This window comes from Martes martes, assembly GCF_963455335.1.
Source record: "Martes martes genome assembly, chromosome: 10".
In the NCBI taxonomy this organism is placed as follows: Eukaryota; Metazoa; Chordata; class Mammalia; order Carnivora; family Mustelidae; genus Martes; species Martes martes.
In genome coordinates this window covers 107191975-107217655 of record NC_137898.1, presented here as the reverse complement: position 1 = coordinate 107217655, position 25681 = coordinate 107191975, and the positions used below count along the sequence as shown (strand labels likewise).

Genomic DNA, 25681 nt, shown 5'->3' with positions numbered 1-25681 from the left:
GGGACTCGATCCCAGGACCCTGGGATTATGACCTGAGCCGAAGGCAGCTGCTTAACCAACTGAGCCACCCAGGCGTCCCCAGAAGGGTGTGATTCTTAAAGTGTGGTTGCATCAGAGAAGAAAGAGGCGAAGGAATGGATGTCTGGGTCTGGAAGTTGCGAGTCAGGAGAACTCTGGCTTCCTTCAAACTTCCTTCAAACAAGCCATCTGGAATATTTATAGTTTTATTTGAGTAGTAGTGTCGGGTGTCCCATTTTGTGTTCCTTTACGGACACTGCAAGCGGGTGGGACACACCCCACCCAGCCTCGTTTAGGCAATTCTTATTTTTTCCTGAGAGACTAGTCTCAGATTTTTCCCCACTTCTCCACACACTTGGAGGCAAGGAGAGATGTTTGTGTCAGAGGTAACAAGTCCAGGGGAACAGCGGAAGATGAAAGGAAGAAAGCCACCCCTCTGCGAAATGCCAGAAGACTCTTGGCTGGGCGCCGGGAGCCTGCGCAGCACGTCACGTGATTCACGTGACTCACGCGCTGACTGCTGGGAGTCCGTGGAGACTGCGCACTCGAGTGCGGGAACGTGGTATCTTCATTCCCGCGCTTTCGCTGAGGAGGAAGGTCACGACGCCATGTAGTAAACTGGGCTTGGGGTGGGGCAGGAGGGATGCGCGCACTTGAGAGTGAGAAACCGGGCAGTGAGAGGAGGGACGCTACCTCTCAGGGTTGTTAGTGGGGGCTTAAATACAAGTAGGGAGGAAAAGACAGCGGGGAGGGAAGTGAGAAAAAAGGTAGGTGAGATGGCCCCAGGGGCCCACTAGGCGTTGAGAAGAAAGAGACGAGGCGAAAGAAGTTGCGTAAGGTGCAGGGTCATTGCTTTGTAAAGTCTAGGTCACCAGAGCATTGGATTGCATGGCCGAGGTCAGCGTCTGCGAATGGGGTGTCCCAGGAGGAGCCCCAGCCTCTTGACCGAGCCTGGGTTCAGCGGGGGGCCTTGTTTTATGACAGAAAAAAAAAATGAGTTTTATTTTTGCAAAACAGAGTTCCCTAACTGTGGAAGTTTTCATTTGCTCTACACGCACATTCTGTTACTCTGAGAGAGGAGAGAAGAGGTGTAGAAGGAAAAGGGAAGAGAAAAAGGGGAAGGGAGAAGAGAACAGCTCTCACGTTGGCTTGCTTCTCTTTTGGAACTTCCCAAGGCAAAGTGAGCAGACGGTGTGCGTATAGTGTTTTTCTGCATGTTGCTGTTACAGCACTTACATGCTGGAAACGTACTGACAGCAACGTAGGAGCACTACGGGGAATTTCTTATTTGCAATTTGTTGTTGCTATCTTTCTGTTTTATTTATATGAACGTATGACTAATCAGATTCACTACAGTTATCCAGGTTGTCATAGTTTCTGCAAAAAAAAAAAAAAAACCCCAAACAAACCAAACAGAACAAAACCAAAAAACAAAGTAAATTCATAATTGAGTATAGATTGGGCTCCTCGTCGTTTAAGACATAAGGGCTGGCCCCTTGTAGGTTTCTACGTTTTTTTTCTTTGTTTAAACGTAATCTTTCAGATTCCTAGGGAAATGATTTTCAGAGTTGATGGGAGAGTAATTTAAGAGTAAAATTCGATGCTATATTAAGGTAAGATAGGGCAGTGGAAACTCTGACGTGAAATCTTGGTTCTAGTCTGGCTCAGTTTTACTTGTTTGAACCTGATCAACGATCTCTGCCTCTGTTTTCACATCTGTGAAAAATGACATTGAATTAGATAAACTATAAGATATATTTTAACATTAATATTTTTTGAAAGTAGAGGAATCTTAAATTCTGAAACAGGCACAAGTGCCCGAGAGACTAGTTTGGCTGAGGGAGTAGATGAAAATCATAGGAACAGTAGGTTGGCCCCAGGTGATGTAGGACTTCGGGTGGCCATACCATGGAAATTGAACTCATTCTGGAGCAGTGAATAGTGGGAAGGTTTTGAGTTAAGGGAATATGGTAATCAGTTTTGAAAGATTGCCCAAACAGCAGTTGATAGGGTGGAATAAGGCAGGGAGAAAGTGAGTAGTTCAGATAAGTGACAGATAATGAGAGCCTAAAAGAACAATGAGAGCCTGAAATAAATTAGTGGGACTGGAAAGAACTGGAAAGACTCAAAAAAGCTGTAGCATGGAGTTTGTACTCATATTTGGCGTTCCTCTAAAACTTGCAGCTCTTGCATCCAGAATATGATGACAAGTCACATTTTAAAACCTGATACTAGAAATTGCAAGAGACCAAGAGAACTGGAGGTAATATGCTCCTGGAGCCTTAATCTTTGGTTTTATTTTTTATACTTCTCAAATTTTTTTCTACTTAAGAAAATTCTGTTGATGAATGAAATTTAATGTTTTCATATTCCCGAAGTGGGATTGTCCCAGCAGGAGCTATGTTGACTCGATCTGTTTTTTTCACTAAATAGTATAGGCCTTCAAGAAACTATTGGGAGATGAAATTTCTTTGTTGGAATTCATGATGGAGAAACAGAAATGGCTTCATGCCTATATGAAACAGGATTTTAAGTAATTGTTTTGCTCTAAAAAGTAGGATACCTAGGTATTATAGTTGCTGATATTTTAAAATTAAAAGCACTGTATTCTGCCCTTCTTCACTACTCCATCTGTTTGCATTTGGGACATTATTTGCTTCCTTTTAAAGATTATGTTATCTTGCAAAGTTTTGTAATCATTTGGCTATTGTCTAAATGAAAGTTTTACTGTATTGCTATGGAAACATCTACTGGTTCAAGATACAGCAAACTTTTTCATCAAGGAATTAATATATTCAAAGTCTAATGTAAAACTGAAGCAAAATTTAGTATGTTCAAAAGGTGCTTGTTAGGCCTAAAAGTTTTCTTGATAATAAAATTTCAAATGACTCATTAGGACATGAATGCATATAATTTCTAGCATGTTTGCTTTTTTCCTGAAAGATGTTTTATTTGCCCTTTTGAGGGACATAATACATATTTCCTAAGGATCTTGTTGACTATTTATGTTTTCTTTACTTTCTTCTATTAGCCTCAAATGCCAGATAGTCCACAACTGTCCTCTCTTGGAAAATCAGATTCCTCTTTCTTGGAAAGCTCTGGACTATTTTATAAAGATGACTCCCTGGAGAAAGATTTGAATGGTGATATATAAAATGCATATATTTCTAAATATTGATTTTATAATACAGAAAGTTTATAGTTCATAACTTAGTAATTTTTTTTGAACAGATATGAGCAAGGAAATTAATCGAATGTTGTCTACATATGCAAAGATCTTAAGGCAAGTACTTAGAGCATATACTCTTGAGTCTTTCTCTTAGAAATAATTTTTTTCTGGAAACTCCATAATGAGAAGTTTAGTTTAGTGGCTGCAAACTTATCCAGTAATTGTAATTTCAGAGTTTTTTTATTTTACCTTAGTTTTTTATAATAAATTAGTTGGTTATTTTCAAAGAATAACTCCAACTTTTACACGAAACATGCTTTGTTTTGTTATTACCAGAGCTAAAGACTAGGCTGGATGTATTTTGGTCTCTAATTAGATGATCTAACATTTAACATTTTATGAAAAAACTTATTTGAGAAAAATGCCATTTATTGAAGTTAATGCTAATAAGAGTGATATTAAAGATAAATATATTTATGAAATATTTTAATATTGTGTCTATATTTGAAGACTGAATTTAATGTTTTATTGGCCTGAGATTATCATGTTTATAAAATGTTCTTTTTTGTTGTTTTGTTTTTTAAAGTTTTTTTTTTAAACTACTAGACAATCATTGTGTTTGGATGATGGTTTATGTGGTTGTTAAAATAATGTATATAGTTTAATATTAGAATTATAATATATTATAAGATACATAGTCTGCAGTGTCAGGAGACTGAATTGTCAAAAATATTTACATGACTAATTTAACTTTTACTGAAGACTTTCTAAATTAATGAAGCTTTTTGATGTGCAAAGGTATTTAAATGAAGTAGCTAACAAGTATAACATAATAAAGAATATCACTGTGATAGTTTCACTAGACATTCTAACTATTTAGTTTAATGTAAAACTTTTTTTTCCTCATTAGTGAGAGAGCAGCAGTAGATGCATCTTATCTTGACGAGCTAGATGGACTCTTCAAAGAAGCCAATACTATTGAAAACTTTCTAATACAAAAAAGAGAGCTCCTGAGACAGAGGTTTACAGTGATTGCAAACACACTGCACAGATAAAATTATGTACTTAAGATAAGCCGAGAATTTAAGCCCATTGTTGTACTAAAAGAATGACATTTATGCTCTGAAAGCTCTCTAGTTGTTAAAGAAAATGTGTGCCTTAAACATAGAAGGGGAGAGTCCTTGAATTTCTTTTCTAGATTTAAAAGGGGCTTTAGACTGGACATTAATATGAAGTATGTAGCTTTTTTTTCTGAGGGTTAAATATTTGGCATATTTCATAAAAGTGTAAAGTATTTTAATTACATATAGATTCTCTTTTTTCCTTTAACTTCCTAGCCTTTCTGAAAATCCTAAAAGAAGGGGCACCTGGGTGGTTCAGTGGGTTAAAGCCTCTGCCTTTGGCTCAGGTCATGATCCCAGGGTGCTGGGATCGAGCCCCATATCTGGCTCTCTGCTCAGCGGGGAGCCTGTTTCCCCCTCTCTCTGCCTGCCTCTCTGCCTACTTGTGATCTCTCTATCAAATAAATAAATAAAATCTTTAAAAAAAAATCCTAAAAGAAGACTCAGTGAGTTAATTTGATAATATTTAACAGTATTGCACTTTTTTTTTTAGAATACTCTGTCTAAATAGCAGATAGCTATGGAGATAGTTTTAAAATGTTTTTCATGTCAGTATTATAAAAAAACTAAAACTTCAAGGTAATTTGTCCAGTTTCACAATATGTAATAAAATATGACTAAGGTATTGCTATTTAATGTTCCCATTTGATTATTTTCACTATTAGTTGTTATATATGACTAATAAAAATTATTGGTTTAAAATTATTTTCTTGTGGTAAAAGTGATAAAATAAAAATGAGAAATTACTAACCAGAACCTTACATGAGTTGGCTTTTTTACATATCAACTGCATCAGTGATGAAGTTAATAAATTATATTTAGAGCCTTAGCATCTGTGTGGCATGGGACAAAAATTAGCGATCCAGAAGTAAAAAGATTGCCTTAACAACAAGGTAACCTTGGTGAGTCATTTCAAACCTATTATAAATTAAATAAATTGAATTTCAATTAGAGGATCTCTAAAACTCATCTAGCTTAAAAAAAAAATCCTCTAAAAAAAGTTGGAAGGTATTGCTATGATTTTATTGAAGACTTTTAATATGTTGTATAATTCTATATAACTATTAGATGTGATAACTATATTAATCAGGTTTTTAAAAATCACAGCACACATTTTTCAATCGTATAGATAATTCTATCTATTTTATATATATTTTACCAATATAAGCATTCACAAATTTGTACATATTTACAAATGGCACTACAGGGAATTGTATTCCTTTGGTGTATAGCATATTTGCCTTGCTACCTTCTAAATGTTAAAATCTCATTTGATAAATAAAACAGCAATCAGATTACTATTTTAAAGCATATATACCACATTACATAAATACTCATACAAGAAAAGACTGAAAACATTAAAATAAAATATTAACTAAAAATACTGGTTAAGTGGAAAAAATTAGGTTTGTAGAGGGATATGCTAATGGTGCAGGGTAGGTTGGAGGTCAATAAAGTAACTATTAGTATTGGAATTTTAAAATACTAAATGTAAACAGAAGACTATATTTGAGTTGATATGACATGTCGCCTGGAGTTTGAGTTATTCTGTTAACTTACAGAATTTTTTAGTGTTCTAAATACAAAGATGTCTGTACTGACACATCATAATTCAATGTTCCTGAGTTATTTTTTTCTAAACACTTACTAACTAATGAGAAAGACAAGGCTTACATTATTTCAGAGTGCTTTTCATAATGTGCTTGTTATATCTTGATGGTGTCACCATTGTTCAATATGTTCTTTCCTATGCTGGTTCAGAGAATTGGTTTGATCATTTCATTTGGTATGATTAAGACTAGGGAACTGATTTTTAGTCACAATATGTTTACTGGTCAGAACAGCTACATCCTAGGATAAAAGTTCTTGAAAGCTGGTAAGACTGATTTTTTATCAAATTTTGATGTCTTTGGTACCATCCACATAGACAATAATTATCTCTGAATAATTAACAACTGCAGATAGGCTACTGCCCTTTAATTTACACTTCTAATACTCATTTCAGTAAAATTTCACAAGTTTATAAATTATTTCTCACTGTTTACCAATAAAAATAGATATTGAATGTCTTTGTACATCTATATCTGCTAGGCACTATGGGGAATACAGAATAGTTTAAGGTACTCTTTGTTCTCCCTTCTGATGGTTGTCAACACTCCTTTCTTGAAATATACTTACATATCTTTGCTAGGAAAGCATGATAGGTAAACGTTAAAAGTCTGTGCTGTGCTAGTTAACTCCTTTTGGTGGAAGTTACTAGAAGATGTTTGCAAAGGGGTCAGAGACATAGTGAAATGGGTTTTTGATAAGGAAAGAGAGAGGATATTTCAGACAGGAGAAAGTTTGTTAAAATGGCGCTGAAGAACAAAAATACGTGGTATGTTAGATAAGCTTTTTCCTGAGCTGAGAATTCACGAAGAGGAATAGTGCATCATCTAAACTGCTGGAGAGCAGGGACTGAATCTTGTTTCCTTATATTCTTAATTTGTAGCACAGTATTTGATGTATTGGTGCTCAAAAGCGTTTGTTAAATGAATATAAATATACATGATTATGTGTTTATTAAGGGTATACCTTCACAGAGCCTTATTCATACTATATTGTCAGAAACTGTTCTGTAAATTATATAAATGGAAAAGAAAAGGAGGGGTGAAATGCTAGGAAGCAGAGGGGCAAAGATGGAAAGGTAGGTGTGGCCAGATTGTAGAGTCCTTTGTTGATAGACTACGATTGGACTTTATTCTGTAAGAAAAGAGATGTGACTCTTTCAGAGGTGAGAGGTGGCATAATGAAACTGAGCCATGGATCAAGGTGCTTAACTGTAATGTGAGAAGAGGTTTGAAAGAAGAAAGTTTAGGAAGGGAGACCACTATTGGTGGTCCAATTTCAGAATTTCAAACAGCTACTTATCATAGGTAGGTAATTGGGATACTTCAGGAAATGCGACCAACCAGGAGAAATTGCAGGTTCTGGAAGCCCTGGCCCTTGTCTGCCCTCCTTGGCTTCCTCCCCCATTCCCTCCTATTCTGTCAGTGAGCCAAGGACAGCCCAGGAAGTAAGTGGGAGGTTTTGGAAATCACAGGATCTGCTGCTGCTTAATTCAATACCAGAATGTTTTTTCAGACCTTTCTCCGTTTTGTCAGCAACCTTTCTACCATTGCAGTGGGCTTGCTTTCTGTGGTAGTACACTGGATCCCAGGTAGGGGATTTGCCCCCTCCCCCTCCCCTTCCTCCTCTTCTTAGCAGCTCAGGCTTTTAATTCTGTGCCTCTTTCTGAAGAGTACTGGGGGCTTCTAAGCTTTTCACTGTAGCAGATACAGGCAGCAACACCACAGAGCTGAGAGTTAAGGAAGCATGAGTCAAGATTTGTTTACCTGTCAGGGAAACAGTCTTGTATTTATATATTTTGTATAACATATGGGGCAGGATTCAGGGTGTAGAGATTCTCTTGGATCTGCAATAGGAAGAATAGTCACTATTTAGGTCCTTCTGAATTGGAAATCACTGCTACATGTCCTAATGTAAATGTTTGGCTCTTCTGTTTGCATTCTGGGGGACTGCCTTAAATTCTTAAATTCTGGGGTTTTTTGGTTTTATAGCTTTCTATTACAGCTACTATTATTACATGATTTTCTTTCTTGAAATTGGCTGATGTTGAGCTATCAAAAATCCTACTAATATACACTATAAATTTTAAAATTCTAAAATTCAATAGTTTAGTGCTTACAGTATGCAAGGCAGTGTTTTAGGTACTGGAGTGGGAGTAGAAACAAGTGACCCTTTACTCAAGGAATACCAGTAGTAGAGGTTATAAATAGTATTCATCTTTATTGTACAAGAGAGAGTAAGATGAGTGCCATAACAGAGCTGAAATAGGTGCTGTGTGAGTTCAGACTAAGGAGAATCAGTTCTTGCTATAGGAAATGGGAATGTTGTGTTTAAGAAGTGGGTGATATGGGCACTGGATCTTGAGTGATTTGAAGGATGAGTAGGGTAAGTGAATTTCACCTGGAGGAGATGGGAAATATCTTAGATGAAGAGAAGGATATAATTATGAGGAAGAGGAGAGAATGGGGAGTGGTTTAGTTTGGCTGGAGTGGAAAGCATTAGTGAGGGGGGATCTGGACAGGTAAGCTGGTATGAGACTGTACAGTGTCTTCAGTGCCTGGCCAAGCAGTTTAGACTTTGCCTGGTAGACAAGAGTCATTTGTGAAGGCTTTTGGAGGATTATTTGATACAATCAGATCTGTACTTAGGAAGATTAATTTAGTAGCAGTGCTTCCCAACTTTTTTCACATCATAGCACACATAGAAAATGATAATATTTTTACCTCGATGGGATCTGGAGCCCCATGTGCTGTTTAGGGCTGGAAGCAGTTGGCTTGTGGCCTCTAGCCATCTCAAGGGATAAAGGAATCAAGAGGCCTAACCCTTTGGAGGCTCCCATAGTAGATAACTTCCCTGTTTTCTCCTTCCAATTAAGAGATTTTGATAATATCATCTAAGAGGTTGTGCGGGCCTTAATTAGGTCAGTAGAAAGGGCATGGCTGATGGGTAAGAGAAGTTGAAGCACCGATGCTGAGGAGGACAGGTTTGGGCCGGAAGAAAAATTGGGGGAGCTGCCCAGGTGGTGTGGACTAGCACAAATCTTTACAAAGGATTTGCCCAAGGCACCCTTGTAAACTTCTGAGCCTTCGTAATTCATACTGGCCCCCCTATATCATCCCTGTAGCATTCTCTTCCTGGCCCTGTCTAGATATAGTCAGAATTTAACCACTTAGTGAATGTGAGGGGACAGTGAAGAAGAGGAACTCAAGGCCCACAGAGATTTTGAAGCTAGGTGAGTTAGCAGGTGGGAAAAGTGGATTTGGAAAGGTGAAAATAAACAGTTCTCATTTGACATGTTGAGAGGCACTTGCAGGAAGTACTTGGTGAAATTAAGGGACAAGATGAGACTACCAAGGAGGGTGTGCTGATATAAAGAGTCCAGGTTCAAGGTCAGACTCAGGAAGTGATAAGGGGAAGAGGAGCCAATTAAGGTAGTTAACATTTAGAAATTATCTACTACCATATTTAGTTATGACAACAAACATAAATGGGAAGTATTATCCTCCTTTCATCCCCATTACCCCTATTATCATTGAAAAACTCGAGGCTCAGAGTGATTAGTAACTTACCAAGGTTGTCAGCTAATAAGTGAAGCAAACAAAGAGGGAGCAAGGAAGTTAGACAAGTGCAGTGTTTTCAGGAACCAAGAATAGAAAGGGGTTTAAGGAGGTATAGATCACAATATCAAGTACCGTGGAAATTTTGAAGAATATATAAAAAACTGCCAATAACATGCTATGAAGTACAGTACATATAGACATGTAAGTTTTTTTCTAAAATGTTAAGTGTTTTAAATTCATGAATCTCTAGTCAAACAGATGTCCAATCAGGGTATTCAATTTAATTCTGCTAAAGTGAGAGGACTAAAATAACTGACCTCAGGGTGTTTATTTTAATGTAAAAGGAGAGTGGGATGAATATGCATAATATAAATAAAAGTAGTAAGATAAGGGTTTCAAAGCATCCTCTTTATACCTCTAATATTGTGGTTCTCAAATTTTCATATGCCTAAGAATGCTTGCTTGCTTTATCCCAAAAATTCTGATTAGGTCCAAGGTGGAGTCCATAAATCTGCATTTTAACAGTAATACCAAGTATTTTTGTTCCAAGTAGCCCTCAGACCGTACTTAGAGAAACAGTGCTCAAACAAGACACTGATTACAGTATAAACGGTCTGTCTGTATGTTCATTTACATCAGGTTTGAATACTTTTTATCCCTGAATAAATAATTTGAAGGAAGATGATACTACATCTTGTTGATCATTAAAAGCTATGTAAATAATGATAGCTAACATTTTTGAGCATTTACTATGTTCTAAAAACCTTACATAACCTATTTGTTATTTATAACCTTAGAAGTAATAAGAATTATTATTATCCTCACCTTAGAAAGGAGGGAACAGAGCACAGAGAGGTTGCCTTGCTCAAGGCTATTTATTTGAAAAATGGCAGATCAGGATTTGGAACCAAGCAGTTTGGCCCCCAGCAGAATCGGGGACAGTACTCTTATTAAATATTACACTACATTTCCTCATAAAGGCGGTAGCATTTAAGATAGAATTTGAACAATAGTAGCATTCCTTAGGGATAGATTAGTCAATTTTATTTGGGAAAGCAGGAAATAGTTGGGTTTGACTGAATTGTTATGTAAAGGAAAGTAGAAGGAATCATGTACTCTAAACTAAATTTTATAAAGATTTGAAAGAAATGAGATATAGATATAACATTGTAAAATATTGTCTAAAATAATGCAAATCTCACTTCTTCAGAGGAATAGTGTCTTTCTGTGTGTTAGTTTTTCTAGTTTAGACTCTATATTACTGTTAAAATTTTATGAAATAAAATAAAGCACAGTCTAATTAACTTCATATCTGACCACCCCTCTGTGTTAGGCAACACTGCCTTGTGAACACCAAATAAATATGAAATAAAAAGGATAATTTTCATCTTCTTATATAGTAATGATTTTTTTCTTCCTGTGGCTTTTTGAACTTCAGGTAATTTCAGACCAAGTATCATTGCATAATTCAGTTCATGACACCCTTTTGAAAATGCCATGCAAGTTCATGCATATGTCATTAAAATGGAAGAAATTGAATTACATCCTACTAAATTCTCATAAGTTGCTGTGAAATCTTTGGCATCCCATTCTGGTTAATATAATTAGGATAGTGATGAATAGTGGTCATTTTTTATCTTACAATGAGGTTGCTTTTAGTACATCTAAGGTTAATATGTAGATTCAGTCTTTTCTTGAAAAGAGGAGCATTGTTCAACCAGGAGAAATGATAATAATACATTCCTGAGTTAATTCTTAGGCAGATTTGTACAGCAAGAATACAAAAAAAAAAAAAAAAGGGATTGTTGTAGTTCAAAAATGGAGAACCAGAGAGGTGACAGTTTGAGAATGAGGAAGGAGAGGAATTTGGAGACTATATTTGGTGTTGGGTTTACTTTTCCCTTACCAGTAGGTAAGAGTATTGTCTATGGAGAAACAGATATCTTATACAATTTCTTTTGTGCTCTTGATTTCCTCTTCACAGTTTAGAAAAAATCCATGGAGGGCACCGATCAGAAGGCGGCGGCTATTGGTAAGCGCGAGGGCCTTCCGTGTATTACACCGCTGCTAACCACAGTGGAGGAGACGCCCCGGGTGGTCTCTGCTCAAGTCCGAGGACATTTTCCCAAGTGGCTCAGTGGCAGTCTACTTCGAATTGGGCCTGGGAAATTCGAGTTTGGGAAGGACGAGTAAGTCTTGATTTTGGAGAACGATTTGGATTTTTTAGCATGGCTGGTTCTATGGAATAGGCCTTAAATCTGTTTACTCTCTAAGGCTAACATTGTTATGCAGTCCCTTTGATTACAGGTGAAAAAATTGTAGTTTACAGGGAAAAAAAAAGAGAGAGACTTAATTCTGGGAAAAAAATAAAGTCCTGACTTTTCTGCTTTGCAGAATATTATGAATTTGTCATCCTCTGAGGGCTTATGCCAAAAGAGAAGTGTCAGGAACGGTCCATATGACTACCGAGCTCTGTTTCACCACAAGTTCCTGAAGGAAGAAGCAATGTCTTCACCTCACACACCTCCCCTACCCAGTGCTCCCCGGACACGATAGCTCTTTCGGTTCCTCAAACTGGACACATTTGTTTTCGCTCAGGGTCTTGGCATCGGCTCTTGTCTATCTTCCCAAGTCTGATTCTTGTCATTTGGATATCAGCTCAAGTCTCACGTCCTTTGAGCCGTCCCTGATCCCCAAATCTAAAAATGCTATTATTAATTATAGTACATATTGGGGCACCTGCATGGCTCAGTCAGTTGAGCATCTGACTTCTGGTTTCTTGGTTTCGGCTCAGGCCATGATTTCAGGATCCTGAGACCGAACCCACTGATGGGCTTGGCACTCAGCTCAGAGCCTGTTTGTCCCTCTCCCTCTGCTCCTCCCCTTGCTCGTGTGCTCTCTCTCTCAAATTAATAAATAAAATCTTTTTAAAAAATGGTATAACCTATTTTAATTCTCTGCATAGCACTATCAAATGCCTAGTATTTATTTGTTTGTTTATTGACCGTGTTCCTCCAGTAGAATATAAGTTCCATGTAAGCAGAGAATTTTTCTTGTTCACCCTAAATCCCTAATATCCAGGAGGTGACCTGCTCTTAAATAGCTCTCAATAAATACATGTAAATAAATGAAAACACCAGTAACTCTTAAGTATATTATTTCTCTGTACATTTAGTTAGGGACATGAAGTGATGTAAAGAAAACCCTATGGTAGGGAAGGAATCATCTTTGTTTTAAACATTTTTGAGTATTAAAGCTTTTTCTCATTTTAGAAGTTTTTCTTGTATAAAACTTTCTGATATATAGAACAGAGCAGAGGGAAATGTGGACCACATCCTCTGCTTGCACTTTGGTGTATTTCCTGCTAGTCTTTGCCCCATTTTATAGATTGGTTTTAAATAATTACAATCATATTGTATGTAGAGTTTTTTAATTTAAGTATAATTGACATAACATTATATTAGTTTCAGGTGTACAACATAATGATTTGATGTTTGTATGTGTTGTGAAATGGTTACCACAGTAAGTCTAGTTAACACCTGTCACCACAGGTAGTTACAAAAAATTTTTTCTTGTGATGAGGACTTTTAAGATTTATTCCCTTAATAACTTTCAAATATGCAATATAGTATTATTGACTATAGTCACCATGCTATATATTACATTCCCATTACTTATATTTATATTTGTACCTTTTGATGTCTTTCATCCATTTCAGCTACCCTCACCCTCCCCTCCTCCCATATTTTGCAACCACCAATCTGTTCTGTGTATCTGTGAGCTTGGGCTTTTTTTTGTTTGTTTGTTTGGTTTGGTTTGGTTTTTTGAAGATTCTGTATATAAATGGGATCACATGCTTTTGGAGTTAGTGTTTCTATTTTCTTCAGATAAATACCCAGAAGTAGAATTAATGGATCATGTGATAATTCTGTTTTTAATTTTTTGAGGAACCTCCAATACTGTTTTCTACGTAGCTGCACCAATTTGCATTCCCACTGACAGTGCATGAGAGTTCCCTTTTCTCAACATCCTCGCCACCTTTTGCTATCTTTCATTTCTTTGATACCACCCATCCTATCTAACTGTGAGGTGCTATCTCATTGTGGTTTTGATTTGCATTTCCATTGTGATTAGTGACGTTGAACATCTTTTCATGTGCCTCTTAGACATCTGGAGGTCTTCTTTGGGAAAATGTCTATTCAGATCTTCTGCCCATTTTTCAATTAGAGTGTTTATTTTGTTTTTTATTTTTAAAAGATTGTATTTATTTATTTATTTGATAGAGAGGGAGATAGGGAATGAGAGCACAGCAGGGGGAATGGTGTGCAGAGGGAGAGCAGGCTCCCCGCTGAGCAAGCAGCCAGATGTGGGATTTGATCCCAGGACCCTGGGATCATGACCTGAGCCAAAGGCAGAAGCTTAACTGACTGAGCCACCCAGGTGCCCCAGACTGGTGGTTTTTTTTCTTTTTGCTGTTGAGTTGCTCTTGAGTTGCTGTTGAGTTCTTTATGTTTTGGATATTAACTGATTTTCTTTTTGCTCTGATTTAAAAACTTTCACACTATCATAAGCCTTTTAATCCATGTTGCTATGAAATCTGAATGACCATCATTTTTAATTTTTAATGGCTGAATGGGAAGGTGGTTTGGAGGCAGAGAAAAAGAAGGTGAATGAGCTGGCCTATAGATCCCCCTGGCCCTAATCAGCATAGTTGTGCTTTTTTCTACTTAGGTATTTGTATTCGATGCAAGTTATAATTTGAAAAAAGATTCTAAGGCAAAAAGAAGGGGGAGGAGGAAGAGAAAAATGAAACTACCCATCCAGCCCTGAGAGAGTAACAGCCTCTTGCAAAAGCATATGGTCTTTCGTCTGCTGCTGAAGTAGCTCTAGTAAATTTTAAAACCAAGCAGCAGAGCTACTCAGGGCCTAGGCTTGCACTACAGGCCTCTTGAAAGATAAACATCTTCGTGGGGGAAGTGGTGGTGTGGCTGGTCCCCGTGAATGTCTGCTTTGTACTTTAAATCCATTTCTTCTGGGCCAGCAGTAGGCATTTACAGCAGGAACAGGGTTGGGCCATTCTCTTGGGTGTGAGGTGCAGGTGCCTTCAGGTCAAAGAGGGGGTCTGGTTTAGTGCTGGGCTCCCCCAGATCAGACTTCTTGGGTGGGTGGGGTCCTAAAGCCAGGGCACCCCAACCTGCGAATGAGAGTAGTCCCCCTCCGTCCCGAGTCTCTGGCCCCTTAGGGATGTCATTCAGGAGTCTCTGTCTCCTGCAGACGTAGCAGCGACATGACGACGGCCCTTCTTCAATCAATATTTTATCAGTGATTTCCTCCGTGATATTAATAATAATAAACCGTGTTTATCAGTTTTTTAAATGACATGAATCTGGGTAGAATAGGAACTGTCCTCAGCATTTTATTTTGTTTTGTTTTATTTTATTTTACTTTATTTTAAGATTTTATTTACTTGACAGAGAGACATAACGAGAGAGGGAACACAAGCAGGGGGAGTGGGGGAGGAAGAAGCAGGGCTCCTGCTGAGCAGGGAGCCTGATGCGGGGCTCAATCCCAGGACCCTGAGATCATGACCTGAGCCGAAGGCAGAGGCTTAACCCACTGAGCCACCCAGGCACCCCTGTCCTCACCATTTTAATACCTACTGCTCTCCCAGACTGACTCCAGGATCCATGAGGAAGGTGGTCTAGCCTCCCATCCTCTCTGCGGTGACTGTCCCCTCTGTGCCACTACAACAAGGCCACATTCTGGAACTTATGCCACAGAATCATCTTGCCCTTGACATCTGAACTCTGAGACTCTGCTCTCTGCTCAAAACCCCCATGTCCTCACTCCTCCATTCCATCAAACTTACTTCCAACCTCCTCAGGCTCTCCCCTCCTCTGTCTTCTCTGTCCTCTCAGTTTATCAGCGCTCCTTTGACTTCTTGTCGCGGGTGCAGATCCCACCGTCAGTCACTTCAAATACACTCTCACCGCCTTCCCCCCCGCCTCCTGCGCCCTGGGGATCGCTGGCCCCCTCTGACCGCTGCCGGTCCTCCGTGAGCCCATCCCTGCTTCCCTGCCCCGCAGTCCCAGAGGAGACCCGCAACCTCGCTCGTGGATTCAGTGACAGAATCGTGGTTTGCAGCCCTGGCTGAGTCCTTGGTGTCGCCAGGGCCTATTTATGAGCTTTCCCTGTGCTCCCAGCGTCCTGCAGTGTCCCTTCCCAAAGCCTCCATCGTTCTGTTTGTCCGTCTCATTGTCCAGGGGCAAGCCGGACGACTTCAGTAGTGAAGAGGGGCGATTGGATGTGGGCTCCTTGCCGCTGCCCTGGTTAGCAGCTAGATCCCAGGACCTGACCTTGACTGTGCTGCTTACACCCACTGATCTTTGTCCCCCATTGTTCCTGGAGCCCTTCTTTCCAGTTTATCTCTTAATTCAGACAAGACCCCGTGGTATAAACCGCACCCCTACCCCTGGAGCAATAACTGCCCAGACTGCCCAGACCAGTTTGAGTTTAACCCCCGACTCCTGCCTGCACAGATGGACCATGGAGTGACCCATGGAACGACTGACAGTCACCTTCACCTCATTATAGTGCTAGAATCTCTGCCCAGGGAAGAGCACAACACATGTCTAGGCACATCACCTTAAGGTGCATGTGTGACCTTATGCCCACCCCCCCCCACCATGGCAGGCTCCTCTTTCTTTTCTTTCTGTCTTTCTTTCTTTCTTTTTTCTTTTCTTTTTTTTTTTTTTTTTTTTTAAGATTTTTATTTATTTGACAGGGAGAGAGGGAACACAAGCAGGGGGAGTGGGAGAGGGAGAAGTAGGTTTCCCGCTGCGCAGGGAGCCTGATGCGGGGCTCCACCTGAGGACCCCGGGGTCATGACCTGAGCGGAAGGCAGGCCCTTAGCGACTGAGCCACCCAGGCGCCCCGGGCTCCTCTTTCTGAATACTCATCCTAACCCTAAGTAAAAGGAACACATCCTCCCTTACTCAGGAGTTGCAGCTTTGGAAATTGCTCCCTGTGATCTCCTTGTCTGCTACAAATAAAGTTTTCTTTGTATGACAGTTCCAACCTGGTGTAGTTTCTGTATGTGACTCACCGAGGATCGAACGACGTTAGTTCACTTGCACCTTTTCCCCACCTCCAAACTTCTCCACAAAAGGACCTTCTCAGGCACCTGGTTGGGCTCCCTGCTCAGCAGGAAGTCTGCTTTTACCTCTCCCGCTCTGCCTGTTTGTGCTCCCTCTCTTGCCCTCTCTCCTTCAAATAAATAAATCTTAAAAAAAAAAAAATTGCCTTCTCCTGCCTCCTCATGATCAGAGGAGGAAGTGGCCCTCATCCTCTCCTCTGAAACTTGCCACATCATTCACACCCTCCCCTTGTGTCTGTTTCTCCTTCACCTACCCCTCAGCTTGGCCTCCAGATGTCTTCTCATCCTAGAAAACCCTGGCTCCCTATTTCACTTTCCCCTCCAGCTAATGTCCATTCTCCTCTCTCTCGGCCTGTTTTTACCTGCTTCCTGGTGTCTTCTGGGTTAGCTGCCCTCTGACTTTTAATCCATCACTCTACAGTACCTGTTCTCAAAAAGGTCACCAAAACCTGTTAATTATGAAATGAAATGGGCTTTCCAGTCCTTGGCCTGACTTTTTGACAGTGTTTGACTTTACTGACCACTTGTCTTAAAATTCTGTCATCCTCGGATTGCCACACTTTCTCCTGATTCTTTTTCTATCCATCCGACAGCCTATTCTAATTATTTTTAGATTATTTATTTATTTACTTTTTAAGGAATCTCTGTGCCCAATGTGGGGCTTAAGCTCACATCCCTGAGATCAAGAGTTGCATGCTCTCCTGACTGAGCTGGCCAGGTGCCCCAATAATTTTATTTTTTGCTGATCTCACTATATTTAGTCTAAGATGCAGTGGTTTCAAATCCCCCCCCCCTTTTTTTTGCCATTTATCAATGCTGTGGTCTTCAGCAAGTTTTTCCATAAGAAATGCAGCTAATAATACAGATTTAATGATTGGGTCTGAGAATTAAAGGAGATAATGCATAAAAACTGCCTCATTCAATGGCTGACGAGAATTGGCCGATAAGGGGCACCTGGGTGGCTCAGTGGGTAAAGCCTCTGCCTTCAGCTCAGGTCATGATCTCAGGGTCCTGGGATCGAGCCCTGCATTGGGGTCTCTGCTCAGCGGAGAGCCTGCTTCCCCCTCTCTCTCTGCCTGCCTCTCTGCCTGCTTGTGATCTCTCTCTGTCTGTCAAATAAATAAATAAAATCTTAAAAAAAAAAAAAAGAATTGGCAGTCAGGACATTTTCATTTTCTTCTTTTCCTTCAGTGACCTCTCTCCCAACTCCCTTTTTTGCCAAATTACTTTTTTAGTTCACCTTACTTTTTGGGGTGTTGTAAGATCCCAGGATTTGGGGCTCAGCACTGAATTCAAATCCCTTTCCTACCTCTTAACCAGCCCTGTGACCCTGGGCATGTTGTTGCTCTCAAAACTTGGTTTCCACATCTATAAAATGGGAATAGTAGTTCCTTACAGGATCAGTATGTATGTGTGTGCAATGGGGGGGGGGGGGAGGGAGTATAAATAAATAAATATTAAAAATATATTGCATATATATAAATTAAAATATGCATTGTATTTATTTTTATATACCTACGAAAGGATATGCTGAAGTGCTTAGCACAGTCCTGGCAGGTAGTAAGCACTCAGTAGATGGTAGTTACTGTCTTATTTGCACCTGGCCTACACCTGTCATCCACAGATACCCTCCAACAGGCATCTCCCACCCAGCCCCTATCTCTTGTGCTCTAGCCCCTGTATTTTGCCAAATGGCTGTAGAACATCTTCACTCTGGTGTAAAGGTAATGAGTCTGATAGCTCAGACTCTTGTTCAAAACTGAACTATGCAGGGGGCGCCTGGGTGGCTCAGTTGGTTAAGCAACTGCCTTCAGCTCAGGTCATGATCCTGGAGTCCCGGGATCGAGTCCCACATCAGACTCCCTGCTTAGCAAGTTATCTGCTTCTCCCGCTGACCTCTCTCCTCTCATGCTCTCTCTCTTTCATTGTCTCTCTTTGCCTCTCAAATAAATAAATAACATAAAAAGAAAAAAAACTGAACTATGTGCTCTTCACATATTCTCCATCTCAGTGAAAGCAAGTCTTTCCCTCAGATACAACTTTTTGTATCTTCTCTTTTTGTCACTGCTTCTATCCCATCAGCCCTGACTTGTTTCTGGAATTTGTCCTTCTCTAATTATACTGCTTCAGTTCAGGTCCTTATAATCTCTCACTTGGATTATTGCCTGGTCTCCTCATTGGTTCTCTGAATCTGAATGCTCCTCATTCTATCCCATGTTCTACTGTGTGTCCAGGGTGACCTTTCTAGGATGCAGGTCTCACTGTTGTACCCTCCAGTTTCAAAACTCCACACATTGCCGTTGAAGGTCTTTGAGCTTTAAGTCGAAGTGTGGATAGGTCTTGTGCTGACCTATTTCTCCACCATCATCACCGGCCACTGAAGGCTCTGCCCACACACGAATTTGTTAGGGGCTGTTCCTCCAGGATACCATATGCCTTCAGTGCTCACTCTTCCCTCCTTCTTCCCTCCCTCCCTTCCTCCCTCCTTGCTGTCCTCCCTTTCTCCTTCTTTGTTTTGTTTTCTTTTTTCTTTCCCTCCCTCCCCCTTCCTTCATTCCCTTCCTTCCCTCCCTCCCTCCCTTCCTTTCTCTGTTTACTTCTTTCTCTGTTTGTCTTTCTTTCTCTCCTTTTTCCTCTTTCTTTCTTTTTTCACCACCTCTCCCTAGGATGCCTTTTTCCCCTTCTCCAACTGACAGACATCCTTAGGGAACCAGACAAATGTCTCCTTTCCTCTAGACCCTTCCCTGATCCCCACATCCTTCCATCCTGTTGCTCCTTCTGTGCACAGATAGCATTTGTTAATGTTTGTCTGTTGTCTCAGAGAACAACTTCATGACATAGTTATGTGCCTATAAGCACTGGTCTTGGCACAAGCCAGCAGAATAGTAGGGGCTCAAGAAAAGTTGACTGGTTTGAGTAAATGAATGCCTGAAATTATAGGGTCTCGAAGGATCTTATGAGATGGAATCTAACAAGTTGAAGATCATTAAAGGTATATGTAGAGGAAGAGAAATTCTACACACACAAGGATGAAAGTAATGTGGTTTAACAGCAAAATGTGTTAAAAATCACTTAGGGGTTTTGGTTGACAACTCTGTGAGCCAACAATATTTGGTGGTAACCAAAAAAAAAAAAAAAAAAAGGAAAGAAAATAATATGAAGTTTCTTAAATGAAGAAACTGAGTGTCCGCTGTTACACCTGGAGTATCATGTTTGTGACTGTGTTTTGTGGTTTTAGAGGTATTTAGATTAGAATAGCAACAATTATTGAAATTATTTTCTTTTTAGTGTTTTTTGAAAACAAAACAAAGCAAAACAAAAAACCCAAATAGAGAAACCACTAGCTAACACAATCAAGAAGAAAAAGGGAAGAAGCACAAAGGTACAAAATAAGAAATGGCAGGGGAAAGGAAATCATCGAAACACACAAAAATGTACAGGACACTTTAGGCCTTCCAGCAAATACATTTGAGAGCTTTGTGAAATGCATGGTTTCCTGGGAAAACAAAGATAACCACAACTGATAGAGATAGCAGGTGTGAACAGAACAATTTCCACAGAGGAAAAAGAGATACTTAGTAAGTATCCATCTCTCAAAAAAAGCATCAGGCCCAGATTTCTTCACAGAGAAATGCTACCAAGCCTTCCAATATCAAATAGTCCCAGTGCTCTATACATTATTAAAGAGAGTTGAAAATGAAGGGAAACTTTCCACTTCTTTTTATGAAACAGGTACAATATTGACTATCTCCACATGATACAGTACAGAAAACTATTACTTATTCATAATGTTTATAAATACCCATGAAAAAACTTAAAATATATAGTGCTAATATAAGACAAATAAATATTTTATTAACAAATAGAATCCAACACTATGTAAAAATATAATTCACCATGATAAGTCAAAGTAAGTGCATTATTTGGAAATCCATTAATATCATATACCATATTAGTAGGGTTTAGAATAAATAATCATAGGATTATCTCCATAAATGCTGACAAAACTTTTGTCAGAATTCAACATCCATTCTTCGTGAAAATATTCAAGAAAATAGGACTTGGTGGATATTTTCTTAACATGATTTTATATATATACACACACATACACACACACTTATGCACATGTAAGTATATATGTATGTGTATACACACATAAATGTATATATATAACACATATATACAATGTATGTATATAAAATATGTGTGTACATGTATATATGTATATACATGTTGTGTTTTTATGTAGGTGTATGTATCTATACACATAATGTATTTTCATCTTAGTCTTAAAACCAGTAATATTGGGAAAGACTACAAGTATTTTCTTTAATACAGGAACAAGGAGAAAATGACCACTATTCCACTGCTTTTTCAACCAGATGTAACCATACAGTTAGACTAAAGGGATTGATTAGAGGCACAAGGATTAGTAGAGTAAAACTATCTCGGTTTGCAGATGATATCTTAGTAAACCTGGAAAACCACACAGAATCAATGACATGACTAACTCAGACAATAAAAGGTAAGGTAATAGGGTGTAAAATTAACCTACCGAAATCAATAGCCTTCATATACACCAACAATAACCAGTTAGGGAACATAATGGTAGAAAAAACCCTTTACAGTAGCAACAAAGAAGATTAAATATTTAGGAACCGAACAAGAAATGTGCAAACTTTAAAACACTCCTGAAAGACATGATTAAACAAATAAAAAGTCATCCTGTGTTCTTGAGTAGGATAATTCAACAACAGAAAGAAATCAGTACTCCCTAAGTAATTTTAAAATTTAATACAATCTTAATAAGAATTCTAACAAGTTTTTACAGGAAGTTAGACAAATCAATATAAAGTTTACATGGAAAAATAAATACACAAGAATAGTCAAGAAAACACTAAAAAAGATTTTTCTGGAAGGGACTAGCCCTTCCAGACATCAAAATATACTATAAGGTGCCTGGGTGGCACAGTCATTTACGTACCTGACTCTTGATTTCGGCTCAGGTCATGATCTCAGGGTAATGAGATTAAGCCTTGCATTGGGCTCCATGCCCAGCACGGAGCCTGCTTGAGATCTCGCTCTTCCTCTGCCCCTCCTGTTCATGCTCTCTCTCCTTCTCTCTCTCAAATAAATACATAAATCTTAAAAAGAATACTATAAAGCATCAGTGATTAACACATTATTCAGTGCATGAGTAAATAAGTGAAATAGAATAGAAAGCCATGGAAGAAACACAAGAACGAATGGAAATTAGGTCAGTAATAAAGATGGCATCTCAAATCACAGACTCAAATCAAATCAAGTCTTTTTTAAAAAATATACTTTATTTCCTGCATTTTTTTTATTGTGATAAAAACATAACAATTTTTTTCAGTCAGTTAAGCATCTGGTTTTGGTTCAGGTCATGATCTCAGGGCCCTGGTACCAAGCCCTGCTTTGAGCTCTGTGTTCAGCGCAGCCTGCTTTTTTCTCTCCCTCTGCTCCTCACACCACTCATGCGATACCTCTCTCTCTCTCTCAAATACATAAATAAAATCTTTTTTAAAAAACCATATAACATAAAATTTACCATCTTAGCCATTTTTAGGGGTAAAGATTAGTGTTAAGTTTATTCACATGGTGAAAAAGTTCTTCAGAACTTTTTCTTCCTGCAAAACCAAAACTATACCTTTGTGTGTGTGTGTGTGTGTGTGTGAGACACACACACACACACACAGAGACTGGATTATTTCATTTATAAAAATGTCCTCAAAATTCTTCTCTTGTAACACGTGACAGAATTTCCTTCCTTTTTTATGGACACTGGATTGCTTATTTTTTGGTTATTGTAAATAATGGTGCCATAAACAGGGGTGTATATGAATATCTCTCATTCCCTGCTTTCGGGACCATTGCCTTAAGGCAGTGTTGTTAGCCTTGCTTATCTGTGCTGACGTCTGTCAGGCACATGAATGAAAAGACTGTATGATGTGAAACCCTTTAAAAAGCAAAGCCACCAACTTTTCCTTGTAGTTTTTTGATATTATGGCATTTCAGTAGATCATTTCTACTGTAATCATATGTACAAAAATGATTATCCTATAAGGACAGTCATCTTGTTTACTTTAGCATAATTCTGATAAATTGAAAAATTTTAAAGGGAAAATATAAGATGTGAAGATAACTATTTCTCAAAGCTTAGGACCCATTTGAATTGAGAAAATGTCAAATATTCCATATCCTTGCACATTATTCTCTTGGCTATAGGGTAAAAATCAGAATTATCTTAGGTATCACCAATTTGGAGGGTTTTTTTAACCTTCTAAGTGTGAATTTTTTGACAGGGTAGGGGTCAGGAGCATGTAGGTTGCTCTTTTCCACTGTACTCCAGGATATACTCAAAAAGTATCATGCCTTAATTTCAAGTTTTCTGAATAATCAAGTTGTGCTGGGAACCCATTCCAAATCCTTATTTCTATATTTGAAGGCTCTCATTTTTTCCGTGTTTTTCTTTCTTTTTTTTTTTTTTAAGATTTTATTTATTTATTTGACAGAGAAATCACGAGTAGACAGAGAGGCAGACAGAGAGAGAGGAGGAAGCAGGCTCCCTGCCGAGCAGAGAGCCCCATGTGGGGCTCGATCCCAGGACCCTGGGATCATGACCTGAGCCAAAGGCAGAGGATTTAACCCACTGAGCCACCCAGGCGCCCCTCCCTGTGTTTTTCTTACTGATATTTGTTTTTCTCTTTTTGCTCCTATTTGAAGATACAATCACTGGTTTGATGGAATGGCTTTGCTTCACCAGTTCAAGATGGAGAAGGGCATGGTGACCTACAGAAGCAAGTTCCTGCAGAGTGATACATATAAGACCAATAGTGTTCATGACCGAATTGTGATCTCAGAATTTGGCACGTTGGCTCTCCCTGATCCGTGCAAGAATGTTTTTGAACGTTTCATGTCAAACTTTGAGCTGCCTGGTAAGCAGCCTTTACCATACCCAGAATTTGTGGGTGATAGTGATGATTATTTAGTTATGATATGTGTCAATCTATATAAATGCATACATTGAAATAGATTTTTTTTTTTTTGTATGAGAGGATATTTAAACTGTGTTGTTGCTCTGATTGTGTGCTACAGTGCCTTGTGGTGTTTAACTCTGGGGTTTGGTTTCAGCAATAACTGACAATACCAATGTCAACTATGTGCGGTACAAGGGTGACTACTATGTTAGCACTGAGACCAACTTTATGAATAAAGTGGACATTAAAACTCTGGAAAAAACAGAAAAGGTAAAATAAAGGCTAAAAAAATGAATAAAATAGACCCTAAAATTTCTTTTCTTTCAGAATGCTTTTTAGAGTAGTGTATATCTGAAGAAGAAATTGAAGGGGCGCCTGGGTGGCTCAGGCAGTTCAGTGGCTGGCTCTTCATGCCCCGTGTCTGTCTTCGTGCTCAGTGTGGAGTCTGCTTCAGGATGCTCTTTTTCTCCCTCTGCCTCCCCCCACCCAAATAAATAAATTCTTTAAAAAAGAGAGACAATTCTAGACTACTACTTCCTTAATCCTAATATCTGAAGGCTGTGGTAAAAGCGAGATAGAATAGTACATATCTACTCTGGCCATTTCATGTTCTTCCTAGCTATAGGTAGAATTGGACTAGAGATTGTCTAGACCCATGCTGCATTCACTTAACACTTTAATTAAAAGTAAATAAAATTTTGGGGACACCTGGGTGGCTCAGTTGATTAAGCCACTGCCTTTGGCTCAGATCATGATCCCAGGGTCCTGGGATCAAGTCCCACATCGGGTTCCTTGCTCAGCGGAAGCCTGCTTCTCTCTCTGCCTCTGCCTGCCACTCTGCCTGCTTGTGCTCTCTCTCTCTCTCCCTCTGACAAATAAATAAATAAAATCTTAAAAAAAAAAGGTAAATAAAATTTTGGACCAGAATTTTAATTTTAATTCTTTTTTTTTTCCTGGTTCATAGAGATCTTCAATTTTTTTTCATTTTATATATATTTTTTAATTTTTTAATAATCATATAATGTATTATTAGCCCCAGGGGTACAGGTCTGTGTTAATTCTTATGTTTTTGTTTTTTTTTTTTAAAGATTTTATTTATTTATTTGACAAACAGAGATTACAAGTAGGGAAGAGAGGCAGGCAGGCAGAGAGCGGAAGGGAAGCAGGCTCCCCACTGAGCAGAGAGCCCTATGCGGGGCTCGATCCCAGGACCCTGGGATCATAACCTGAGCCGAAGGCAGAGGCTTTAACCCACTGAGCCACCCAGGTGCCCCTAATTCTTATTTTTTATACTTTCCTATGATCTTGGTGAAAAAATCCATATTAGATAATCGTTTTTGTCCATTTGTTGTTGTTGGTGGAGTTTTTTTGTTTATTACTTAGTTTCTTTAGCAGGAAAAATAATTTTGATTTCTCAGAGGTGAGATATTAGGGATTATATTATAGTTTTCCTATTCCATTTTTAAAATATTTGGCACATTCCTATTGCCTATGGGTCTAAGTAGAGATCTGCTTATGTAACATTTAAAAGTCCTGATGGTCTTAAATTTGCAGGTAGACTGGAGCAAATTTATTGCTGTGAATGGAGCAACTGCACATCCTCATTATGACCCAGATGGGACAGCATACAACATGGGGAACTCATATGGGCCACATGGTAAAGTTGGAACAGGCCTTTTTAAAAATAATTAGAAGTCAACTATCTTCCCAGGGTTTCATTATGGTTAAATCTGTAAGCCTATAGAAACTTAGTTTGAAAGGTTCAGAAAGAAATCTCCAAACTGGTAAAACTGAGCTTAAAGTTTATAATTTACTGTGTTCTGTGGTCCTTGTGCACATAAGCTTAGCAACTGATTTGCTGTTTGACTTTTTCAGCATGACTTAACGTTTATACGTTCTATTGTGCTTTTCATCTCACAGGCATTGTAGGGATTTTCAACATGTATTTCTCAAACTTGAATTTCTTAAAAGAATCATATTGTAAGTACAAAAAATATAGAATCCTGCAGCAAAGAGATATGGGGAAGGTACATTGTTTATTACATGGG

The 25681-nt window shown here is 38.8% G+C and overlaps 2 protein-coding genes across 3 annotated transcripts in view; both read left to right on the top strand.

Annotated features, from left to right (window-relative positions):
* Positions 1 to 2218: 2218 nt before the first annotated feature.
* On the top strand, positions 2219 to 4242 carry TEX12 (testis expressed 12; the record flags this gene model as incomplete). The annotated part of the gene is made up of 4 exons (XM_080817481.1): positions 2219 to 2281; positions 3050 to 3161; positions 3250 to 3305; positions 4102 to 4242. The coding sequence occupies 4 exons, from the start codon at positions 2219 to 2221 to the stop codon at positions 4240 to 4242; spliced, it is 372 nt and encodes a 123-aa protein (XP_080673607.1).
* A 3128-nt stretch (positions 4243 to 7370) lies between these two features.
* Positions 7371 to 25681, top strand: part of BCO2 (beta-carotene oxygenase 2) — a 35825-nt gene continuing 17514 nt past the window's right edge. Inside the window, exons 1-5 of one of the 2 annotated variants that reach the window (XM_080817479.1) lie at positions 7371 to 7507; positions 11461 to 11665; positions 23380 to 23591; positions 23788 to 23903; positions 25188 to 25290. In XM_080817479.1, coding sequence (XP_080673605.1) covers positions 11475 to 11665; positions 23380 to 23591; positions 23788 to 23903; positions 25188 to 25290 — 622 coding nt within the window. In that variant the 5' untranslated portion in view covers positions 7371 to 7507; positions 11461 to 11474. Of the gene's footprint in view, positions 7508 to 11460; positions 11666 to 23379; positions 23592 to 23787; positions 23904 to 25187; positions 25291 to 25681 lie in introns of those variants that run through there. The other variant, XM_080817480.1, reaches the window with a different exon arrangement.